General features: G+C 40.7%; 1 protein-coding gene across 1 annotated transcript in view; it reads right to left on the reverse strand.

Annotated features, from left to right (window-relative positions):
• Positions 1-4,968: 4,968 nt before the first annotated feature.
• NTNG1 (netrin G1) overlaps positions 4,969-12,279 on the reverse strand; it is a 62,356-nt gene continuing 55,045 nt past the window's right edge. Inside the window, 1 exon segment of the mRNA XM_009704184.1 lies at positions 4,969-5,631. Coding sequence (XP_009702486.1) covers positions 4,969-5,631 — 663 coding nt within the window.

Below are 12,279 nucleotides of genomic sequence, written 5' to 3' on the forward strand. Positions count from 1 at the left end.
AGGGTGGAAACTGGTATTATTTGAACATGGGCAGGAGTAAAACCCAACCAAGACACCTGTACTGAGTAAACCGTTGGAGGCTGCTCATGCGTGAATAAACACAGTGACCATTTAATTATTTCAATTCCTGATGATCCTAGATTTGTTTACAGAAAATGAAGGACCATTTTCCTTAGTGATATGTTACATTAGATATATTTAAAAAAGCTAACTGCACTTGGGAGTTAAAGATAAATTGACATGCTCTTAAATATATAAGTTTCTTTTTCTTTCCTGTTCTCTAATGAGTTCATAATTTAATTGGAGAAACTGCTAGATTCCCTCCAAATACTAGTGAAAAATCTCAAAGGAGAACAAGCGGCTTATGCAAGTGTTCTCATAAAACAAAGAGTATTCAAGTACGATAAATAAATACTAGAAACAAGAATGGTATTCAGTTGTCTCCTTAAAAGCTTGAAGCCTGCATAACTTCATATTAATGGTCTGGTTCTGAGCTGAACATTAATGAAAACATTCTCTATTATAAATAAAACCAAAGCGCTTCTATGTATTACCACTTCCCTAGGGCAAAGTTCTTCTTTTGGGTAAATTACAGAGGGATGTTATTACAGCGTTGTCAAGTGTATGCCAGAGTAACATACAGATTTAATCCAATTAATCCATTCATAGAATGGATCTGTAGAATAAGGCAGAGGATGAAACCTGGTACAACGCAGCCTTCCTGGTGTGACCATCGGCAGCGCAAAGGCTGCGGTGCGAGCTCCCGACACAGCGGGGCAGATCAGCTCTTTTTAAGAGGAAGGGCACTCGCCTACCCCAAATCCACCACAGCAATACTGAATGGTTCAGGGTCACAGCTGGCAGGAGGGGCAGGCCGACTAAAAAGTAAAAAAAAGCCCCAACTCCCTAAACAGCAAATAAGCTTCCCTTCAGAGTAATTTATTCAGATGCTGAGGTGGATTTAAATTTAGAAGAGATAATGTGAGAGCAAGAAACTGTTAAAATTGAGGATACTCTTCACTTGCGTACTGTGAGTTAGAGGTTTCTGTGGCTGCTTAGAACTGCAACCATGGCTGAGACAGGGTCAGAAAACCCTGAGGCTTAAATATAGAAGCTTCAAGGCGAGAAGAGTACAAAAATAAATACCAAAGGGCTTAATAACATTGTACAGAGGCTGGATATTCTGGTGTCAGAAAGAAACTAGCGGCTCTTAGATCAAAACCTAATCACCTCAAAGCAATAAGATCCTTTGTTTTAGCCAGCTAGTCATTCTGTCACCCACTGGGGCAATGTTTTTTTACTAGCATCCTGAATTACAGTTAATTTACAGTGTATAAATGTACATGTCACTGACAAGATAACAGTTAAAGCAAAAATACTTTGGAACGAACATGGATAAACCTTTAGCAGCCTGATCCAAAATCTGCTAGGAACTTTTTGCTTGACTTCAAAGGAATTATTATCAGCATTTTAGTGAACTTCGCCTACAAAAAAAAAATGTTAAAAAAGGGAGCGGTACCTCACAGCTTCCTGCCAGGACTGCACTTCACGTGGAATCGAAGACGGGCAGAGCCCGCAGCCAGGCCAGGCGGGCCAGGCCACTTCTGCAGGCAGCGAAGCGAGAGGAACCTTCCTAAGGTTATCCACAGGACACCCTCCGATTCTCTGCAGTGAGGCCAGACGAGGGGAAAAATGTCTGCTCCTTCTTAGTTTCCCATCCCAGAAGACTATATTTATGTATCAGTCGACCTTTCTAGCCGTTAGGACCATCTTGCTTCAGCAGTTAATTAACACAAGTGCCATAATTTAATACAGTTAATGCTACTTGATGCCCTTTAATGTACCTTCCATTAGTGATATTATTGTAGTATTACCCTGTAAATTAAAATGAGATCAAGACTAAGAGAGGCTCTCTTTAATTAAGGTACTGGCACACTACATCGCCCATTATTCACTAGAAAAAATCACCCTGATTTAGTGAAGCAGACCATCAGTAAGTCAGAATTAGTTCATGTGGATTATTAGGTTTCTTGAATAATGTGAGCACAATGGGGTTGCTGAAATTGCTAACAGCCACGTTTCTTTTTTTTTTCATCACCTTAATAAATACACAATTGAAGTGGTAAATTGAAGATGAATAAACAGGTGGTAATAGAGGAGGTAAGGTGTTCATCGGGCACACAGGTTTTTATCTCTAATGCAACATACATCAGGCTTATTTCACACTAAAATGCAAAGCAATGACAAAACAAACCCTGTATTAACTGGGCAAATCTCCTATCTCCTATCTGTAACTCCTTGTGTAACTCCTTAACTACCCCAGCATCTTGTATGTTATATATGGCGGCTTTAAGACAGATGCTTTTCACTGTCGCTGATCCTTAAACTACAGTGTGAAACAAACTGCATTTTATGCTGTCTTTAGAAATACGCTATTATGAGCTTTGGTGATTTTAACTATATTTAACCTACAGGTTATTTTTTTCAGCAAAAAGACTAGCTTTAAAATGTGGCTGCTGGCATCACTCATCCACCACCCCTTTGTATCCTGTCCTCATGGAATAGCCTAGCCTAGCTTTACCAAATGTATACAAATATCTAGGTCTCAAAGCACAGAATATGAAACATTGTAGCAAAAAAAGAGGTAACTTAATTTCCAGTTAACACGGTAAATAACTAAGGGCTGGAAAGCTCAGCTGGATGAGAAGCAGCAGCACAACCCTTGTTGCCCTCCATCACATTCCCGTGCTCCGGGCACGCCTGGGCACACGACCGTAACGCTGATGTGGGGACTCTTCGGGGGGCCTGTAAGGGTTCTGGTAGGAGAGCAGAAAAAAACCCCTAAAACTGGGTGACAGTGGGCCTATTGCAAGTTACATTTAGCGTGACTAAATAATCAGGGGCTGTGTATTGCAGCCACACAGCTACTCTAGCAGTAAGCGAGCCTCTTAAATCTTTAATGAGGAGGGCTCACTACATATTGAAGGGAAGGCCACCAAAATCCTTAAAGAGCTGTTCTTCCCATTAGCAGAAGAGTGATAAGAATTCACATGAATCTAATCTAGCAGGATACTATTACACATCAGATATTTCTTTTAAAGCATGTGTCCAATTACTGCAGCATTTAGACAACAAGCATCAACGTCAGATAAGTTCTCCATGTAGTCACACTTCCTTTCTATGGATAATTTTTCATAAGATTGCCATGCCCCAGATGTGCTCGCAAGGTTTCTGTTTCTAATTTGCATGCAATGCACTCTTTTTTTAATCCTTCAGATGCTTTCTTTGATAAAGTACTGATAGTCTAATTGAAGTCAGACTAAGCTCCAAATGGCTTTTCAGATGGGGAGCAGCTTTTCCTTAAAGTGTTAAGGACCTTCAGATCCTGAGCTTTGATATGATGCCTCTGTAGACCTAATCTATGTGGAGCCCAATGGAGAAAGGATACACATTAAGTAGAACATATGTATTATTTTTTATATACTGAGGCTAATTATACCAAACTATTTCAAGCAGTATCTTAAGCTGTCCATGATTCACTTAGCCCTCCCAAGACTTCTGAAAAATAATTTACAATGTAACTAGTGAGAGTTACAATACGAATTCTTAAACCAGCAAGATTTATCTTTTACTTTCACACATGCAATTAATGATTCTGCAGGTATGCATAGGGATTTGGTGTGGACACAGAAGATAATAACTACATGCTAAATCTACTGTCCTAATAAATGTATTTTGATGTAATTGCAAAAGCGCTTATGCATTCAATGTGTATGTGGCATCAATTCTTCCTTTATATAAAGTTAGAGGAATATTTTTCAACAGATTACATCACAGTAATTTAATTCTATTTTGATTTTATGTACCGATTTTTGCAATATGGAAATGCTCATGAACATGAAAAGCTTGTATAAAGGAGGTAGAAAACAGCAAACTCACTACAGGAGTAATAAAAACATAGTCACCAGTGTTTTATATAATCACTGTTTCTATTTTTTTTTTACTCAGTTCTGTGTCTGCAAAAAATGCCCTGGCCTTCGAAGACACCTTAGCTTTTCTGTTCCCTTTGATATTAGTTTCTCTTAAAAAAAAAAAAAAAGTTTTAAAAAAGGAATATTTGAACTCTCTATAGAAGAAACAGAGGAGAAGGAAAAGGTACATTAGAGAGGTGAGTGAATTGCTAATAGAGAAGGTCCCATTTATTTCTTCTGAACAAATTGGCATCCAAGACACATGTAAAGAGTATCACCCTCCTGCTTAAGGTCATCAGTCAATTGCTAGTTTGAGTTTGGAAGAAAATTTCCCGATAGGTATGTCATTGCTCAGTTATTATTTTTGAGACTATGGCACCTGATATCAGCCACTGCTTGCCCTAGAGGGACTATTTGTCTTGAACCTAGCTGAGTAATCATCTTTGTAATATTCAAATCAGTCTCTCAAAAACACTGTTGTTTTTTTCCATTTTACTTCAGCTTCACTGCATTTCAGAGTAGATTAAAGTACAAGGAATGGACTCTAATTTCTGCCGCCTTCCTTGTTCACAGGCAGTTCATAGCTGGACCTAGTGGGAAGGGTCTGCACAAGGGCTGCTGTATCAATCACAGCTTACATTAAAGGCCTGAAAAAGTCAAACGATAAAACAGAATTTCTCTTTTTAGTTAACTGCCATCAGATCAGGCTCCAACTATATAAAAGCAGAAAGCATCTTAATGCCAGGATGAATTCCTGAGCCAATGTAAGAAACTGTTAATCCTATCCTGCTCATGAGATCTAGGGCTCAAGGTCCCAGGCTAGTGACAGTGAACACCTGGGACTCTGTGCTGCTGAGTCAGAAACTTCTAGTAAGACCAAAACCAGACTTTAACTGAGCCAGATACCCAATGAACGTGTCTCGGCAGAAAATGTCATCATGTTTGGGGAACTAAATGGCTTTGAACAACCTCTATAACCAAACACACATGCCTGTTTCTAAAGGTATATATTCTCTTACCTTCCGTATACCCTTATGTCTGAAATTGCATAAAAGTAGCGTGCCAGGTGTTGCTCATCTACGTATATTTCTCCAGTTGCTGGCCTAAGCAGTCTTATCCTCAGATCCGTGATAGTAAAGAAATCTCTTAACTTCTTGGTTGTGTCAAGCTGGCCATAAAGAGAAGCCATGTTATGAAGCCGAGGTCCAGCAAAAAAAGCAAATCTATCTTTGATTTCAAAGTGGATTATTTTACTATTTGTCATGTACCCAGTAGAGTATTCCTCTGTGCAAATAATTTCTAGGACTGTGTGCTGTGATAAATCCCTCACTGATTTTGGATCCATGTGGAAAGCATCTAAGCAGTCCGTGGCGTAGTATTGGTAGGGCTGCCATGTTCGTCCATAGTCGAGTGATTTCTCCAGAATCATTTGGTCTGGACGGCCAGATTCAAAAGTGATAACTATGTTATCTGTAAGCTCAATGGTTTTGTTCCAAGAGAGCGTAATATTCACATGAAGAGGCTTTGGATAATCCTTCCAAGTCGTGGACTGCCAAAATGTGGAGGGATGTCTTCCTTCGAGGTCGAACATCAGTTCTGGAGGATGAGCCAGTTCTTGGGTACTCGCATCACATTCATTATTGCACATGTAGGGATTCCCCTGGAAAAGAGCAAAGCAGAGTTACAAGAGGCACGGTATAGGTCACTGTGACACATAAAGACGTTTCTTGTCTGGCACATGAGAACTGCTGCTTTTTTCTCCAGGAGTGAAACCAAGAAAGAAAAAACAAAACCAAATGTTTGCAAGGAATACCTTTATCTTAATGAGATTTATCCTGGCCATTTTACCTGTTAAAGTAAATGTACAAACACACACACATAGAACACTCTTGCTTCTACAACATAAGCATTTTTTTTAGTCTGTTTCAGAAACACAAAAGCGTTTATTTACCCTAAACGATTTGGACCAGTGATCGAGTCACCAAAGACCGAGAACAGTAAGCAAGTCTCTAATCGTTCAGTAACTCCAACTCTTCCTAGAAAGATGCAGCAACTGAAAATAATTTCTTTTTAAAACAAGTACATTCCTCAAGAGCTCCACTCACAAAAGAAGTAATTTTTAAGGCAAGTGTTTTGATGTCAGCAGTGTAGCCCGTAGGTACGTGCTATGAACAAGTGCCCAGTACACCTTCAAGCCTCCTTTCACTCGGGTATGAAATTTATCTTGCTTAACCATGCTCCCAGCTTAGCACTGGCTTGCCTTAAAACATTTACACTCGCCACCAAAAGCTATTAGAAAAACAGTGCTCTGCCAGCTCTGGGGCTTGATTCAGACATCTGCCATCTTATTACAAGGTAGTGAAGTACTTCAGGAAAGACTTTTCATGAGGCACCAGCTCCAATTTATCAGGACAAGATAATCCAGCACTTGATTAGGTGGGAGATGTCAGCAGCTCCCGCTGGAATGCTGCCGAGGTGGCTGGAGCTCTGAACTGGGGGTTGAGTTAAAAACAGCAACAAAAAAACCTTGCCAATAGTGCACAGCTTTTACTGCTGCTTGTCCTCTGTAGCAAGGTGAAAGTGAATTATTTTCTTCCCAGCCTTTTGATGCATTAACTTGCACACTACAATCTTCTGCTTCTTCACAAAGGCTATTCTGTCTGAAGATTGGGGATATCTTGCAGCAGTTGCCAAGATATCAGACCCTGTAGGCTGCACTGGATCACGTCTACCTAATTTCAGCTTTCAACAATACATTAATATTTTGCCACTTATTCATTCTGCGTTTGTTCCAGAGCGCAACCACTGCTCTGTATTCTTCCTTCTACCTTACATACGGATTGTGGAAGAAGCCATGCCTCTTTTCACTGATGGTCAGCACTGCTGGGGAAAAAGATGCACATGCCTATACCTAGCAGTGCTCGACAGGGGCTTAAGTGTAGCCGTTATTGTCACTAATCAGAGTTCCTTTCACCTCCTCTGAAAACAGAACAAGCCCTGGTATGATAATCAACCTTTTCTTTTCTTATAATCACAGTTATGCTTCTCTCCATCTCAAAGCCTCAGGGCAATGAAGCGATCCAATGCCATCCAGTGTGGGAAATGGGTTTCACACATGAGTTTCCACCTTGGCTGCTGCTCTGCTCCTTGACATACTCCCACAAAACACAAGCAAAAGGACTTCTGCACTCACTTTGACTTCCCCACTGGCAACTTCCTCTTACCTGGGCAGGGAATTACCATTTTCTTTCTCTATTTCCCATTAATACAGCTGAATGCTAAAACTGACAATGATTCACTAGGACTTGAAATTAGGAAAAAAACCTACAAGACAACAAAAAGGGTTATTTGAAAAGCAGCACACTGCTTGTTACACTGCCAGCTTCAAAGCATGCAGCTGTATCTGGAAATACTCTGCAAAACGTGTCTATAATAAGTCCCTGTTACAGCTCTGATTTCAAGCTCACAGTTGCTATTTCTATGCCTTCCTTTTGAATAAAACAGTGAAAATCAAAAATAAAATTCAAGCAGAGCAGAGAAAACACCGAATTTTTTATTATTTAAGCTCCATTTAATATATCAGACACAAACACCAGAATTTGCTAACTTACTTATGCCTTTTCTTTTCCTTAGGGAGAAATACACATATTGTGAAATCTGTAAAGTTTCAGACCCTTTGACTATATGTAAATATCAATTTTGCACAAAATGCTCAGAGTTGCATAAATCACACCTTTCTGAGGTTTACTAGAAAAATCTGGTCACTTCTGTACCTGTCACCACGGAGCTGCCTGTGTACCTATAATGTATATGCTTCTGGCATCGCTTTGGTGAAAGCAACTTCACTGGGAGGTCAGGGGTATCGAAACCCAGCAAACAAATGCTCCTGGGTAGCCGGACAGGTGCATTAAGCACTGCTGAGGGATGGCTTTGGTTTCCAGCTCCACAAGCAACCACTGAGTCTGTTGTGATTCTTCCTGTTAAAACCTAAAGCCGCTCTGATCCGCGAGTCCCCGGATGCTGGAGGAGGCATGTTTTATGACTTGCAGCAGGTAACCCAGATTGTGGGAGACGTATTGTTTCTTTCTGTATACAAGAGTTGATTTCTTTTGCTCCCTTCTTCTTTCACCTTTTCCTTTTTAGCAAAAGCTGAGGTGCCGATATAATCAGAGAACGCTGGGAGATGGGGCTCTACAAAACACAAGCTAGTGTGAGTGCAGTAAGATCATGAGAGCTGGTGGTAATAAGATACCTAAAAGAATGGTGCAGCGAATGCTAAAAATCAGCCCTAGCTTGCTACTGAGCAGTAGTCTACACCTCTGTGGGCACAAAGCTTTTTGGGAAAGATGAGGCTATTCCAATTAATGGCAGAGTATAGTCAGAAATGGGTCAGAATTACAGTGCCGCACCTGAAACTCTTACCAGTGGTAACGTCAGTGGCACAACCCACCACTGAAACCCTGGGGTAAAGACATCGCTGCAAATGAGAATCTTAATGAGAAGTTTCAGGCATATCCTCCCCAATAAACTGAATTATTCTTTTAATTTTACAGCACGTAATTCTCTTTTAAGAGGTAAATAATTTGATGACACCAAAACAACCTATATGGAGTTCAGTATTCTAGAGAGGAAATTAGGAGAAAAAAATCTATGTCCTGAATTCTAACACAAGGGGGGGGAGAGAAATGATGAGTTTAGGTAAGTTCCCCTCTGCCTACTAACATGGCAATCACTGACGTAATTTTGAAATATTTAATGTGATTACTGCTTCAGAGGCTTGGAGTCAGATTCGCGTTTTCTCTACCAGCAACTTGGCTTTAAACTGCTTCTAATTCATCTTAAATGTAATTTGCATGTCAAGCCATACTTACATTACCAAAACAGTGTAAAGGGGTCTTACCCTACATGAACGTCCCTTAGTATATGTTAGTATGAAAACAATTAATTTAAATGGGATTAGTTACGTATTTTAATGTCTTGATCTCTGTGATAATCCTCTTTAAGACCGCTATCTCAGTAAAATGAATACAACAAAGAGAAACTTTCCTCAATTTATGAAAACTAAGCCCATTCCGTGTCAGGGACATCTAAAGGACCAGAGTGTTAGCAGCTGGAAGTAATTTTGTGACCATCAGGCAGCCATAAATAGATCTTCATTTAAACCTTCCAAGAAGCAGCTCTTCAGTTGGACAAGGTGGAAAATATTTATAACTTTTCAAAATGATATTTAGGCCATTAGGAGATTTCTAAATAATTAAACACTAATATATACTTCTAAATACTTGACTGCCAATTAGCGTAAAAGGTGGCTGAGGCTTTCCCAATACCACGACCATCTAAAAGAAACCCACTATTTTCCTGTACAGTAATTGGAGATTCGTATCAAATAGCTCCTCACAGGCAGGCAGATTAAGTTATTATTTTTTTTGTTTTAGACTGCTCATGGAATTCAAAATATTACCAAAACTACTGACATAGTCTAAGAGTCTTGGCTTTAGGAAGAGGTACCCGTTTCGCAGGCACAGCGAGGGCGCAGGGCTGTATCACACGGTTTGATCACGCTCAGCCTCGGCTGGAAAAAGCGGAGTTACCTGAGAAGCTGCTGACTAGGGCTGACTGGTCCCAGTAGGGTTTCCCCTCAATTAGCTGGATTTAGTTTGTTTTAACACACAGTGATGTCTGTTTGTGCCAGCCAGCTTGAACTTTTATAGTGGTGTCTGAGGTGCTCTGCAAGTGTCCCTGCCTGGGCCGGGGCGCTGGGGCTGGCCTTGCTCCCGCTGGGCAGGAGCGTGTCTCACCAAGTCCATCTTCAGGAACAACCCAGTAATGGATGGGATAGTGACCCTAGAGCGAGGCTTTTGGTTAAAAAACAGAGGTCTAACAGTAGTATGACCTTTGAACATCAGCAGGGGAGCCGGCAGCAATGCTTCAGCTGCTGTTCAAGGGTTAAGTCCAAGCGCTGCCGCTCAGGTGAAGCCGCCGGTCTCTCATCAGGACCGCTCCTCAGTGGCATCCACACAGGCTTAGGGCCTGATTGAAGATGTTGCTTCTTTCAATCTGCTTCCTGTCCACACTAACACCTCATGGACTTTTTTACTCAGGAACAAAGACAGAGAGGCTTAACCCTTCTGCAGCATGAATATTGGAAGCTGTATCACAGATTACATGCTGTAATAGACACCTGGCTAAATCCCTACAGAGGATTATAACTTGCATTTTCAAACTGGTGAAGGCTGCTGAGGTCAAGCAGGCCAAGATTTTAAGAAGGAGCAAAATAAATTTTCAAGAAGCGAGTCACAGCAACCGATTTTTATACCGCTGCCTCAAGGCAGTTGGCTCAGATGCACAAGACAAGAAATAAATACAGCCTGACTCACGTTTGGAGTGAGGTTGTGCAGTAAATTACTGGATTCAAGTCACAGTTTTGGAAATAATAGAGTATTTCTGTTTTCCTTTCCCAGAGATCATTACAAGTAGTTTGCTTGGTACCGTGCTGTACATTGTAGATGACTAATTAGACAGTAATAGCTAATAGCAGCAATTGCCCTAATGCTTACATTTTGCATGTGGTTTCTAACCAGGAATTACTTGTTTACCATGACAGAGCCAGATTATGAAACCATTAATTAGGAGACACTACTCATTAGGCGTTGTCCTACTAAGGGCAAACAGCCAGTGTGGTGGAGGATTGGCAAGGCACAGAATCTGTCACATGATAATTGATGTTATCAAATTCACTACATCCATTAGCTGCTTTGAGAGCATCTCGGTCAATGTCTGCAGAATTATTGTTGTGATGAAGACAGGGATGGCTGTAGACAAGAACATTTTACCATCAATAGCCTTTCATCACTGCAGTGACAGCATTTTAAGTTAAAGCGATTTAAGTTAAGAAAGAAAAAGTGCTAAAATCTCAGTGGAAGATTTGATGCTCTTTTATAGCGCTCCCAAATGAGAGGCATCTGGATAGCCAGACAAGCACTTTGAACTCTGAGCTGCAGGCTGAACAATATACATTTTCCAAAACCAGCAAAAAGAAAATAAAAGCATGTTTAAATCAATAACTTCTGAGGAGACTTAAAAAGATTAAACCAGAGAGGATCTGACTGGCCAAAAAAAAAATAATAATGCTTAGCAACTTTGTGCACTTTTAAGCTTGAAAGTACATTGCAGATTATGGCCCTGATCCTGCAACTAACTTGGTGCAAGCGGGCCCTTAAAGTTCAGATTTTAAAAACATATTTAAGCCTCTAAAGATCTGGTACTTTGCCTTGTGGAACACAGACCTAGCTAATTAATCTTCAGGACAACACCTCCATGGTGTTGATCCCAGGTATGGGATCCTATCCCAACACGTCATATAGATGCAGAATTAGAGAGCAATGCTTTTGCATGATGAACTCTGTAATCCCTGATTATATTGTCCTGTTTCTTCCAAAGCCTTTTGGTAGATCACGTGAAGGCATTCTTGGCACTCAGAGTAGCTCTCAGATTATTAGATAATGCCTCTCTCCAATACTATGAACTGAAAATGTATCATACGAAAACATTTTAATATTTGCAGCACCAAATACGTTGGTACATTTGGTAAAGGCACTTAATTCCTAGCAGAACATTCTCTCTTTTTAGTTACTTTAGTTACTTTTTGGAAATGCTTTTCAATTTACTTTACAAGGCAAATGGAGTTTTGTTTCCCTTGAAACATCTCTACCCACTGTTGGTGGGGGAAAATCCTACTCATTCCTAGTTGGTAATTTTATGCTTCTGAGGCTATCTTTGACTTGGCAACCTTGCTAATGTCATTTTGATCATTTGAATGTTCTGGCATAATGATACCTTAAGGCAGATCTACTGGCACTGACCTAAGTGTGGTTTTGTTATTTCAGAAGCTCAATATTGGTGTTTTCCTCTTGTATCAGCAGGTATCTGGCAATATAATCACTCTCCTATTTATAGCTTTTGCAATGTCATGAGGCGCATAATGCCGGGACCCCGTCGTTCTGAGCTCTGGCTGAACAACATGGCAAATGTTTGAAGAAAACCTGCATTTCCTTATACATCGGATGCATATTTGGGTTTGAGACACTGAAATCCCAGGGGACACAGCATCCTTTTCTCCCAGCACATTGGCACTTGTCCTGAAGAAGCCAGCCCACCCACAAGAGCACTCCCTGGAGAAGGCAGCAGAGGGTATCGACCTCCAGCCTTGTGCTCAGCTCACGTCAGCGCATTTTTGTCCCAGCAGCTTTTCCAGCTGCCCTGCAGGAGCTCTGGCAAGGAAGTCATGTGGGAGATATGGGTGGGGGGG

This window comes from Cariama cristata, unplaced genomic scaffold (genome assembly GCF_000690535.1).
Source record: "Cariama cristata isolate BGI_N322 unplaced genomic scaffold, ASM69053v1 scaffold1107, whole genome shotgun sequence".
Lineage (NCBI taxonomy): Eukaryota > Metazoa > Chordata > Aves > Cariamiformes > Cariamidae > Cariama > Cariama cristata.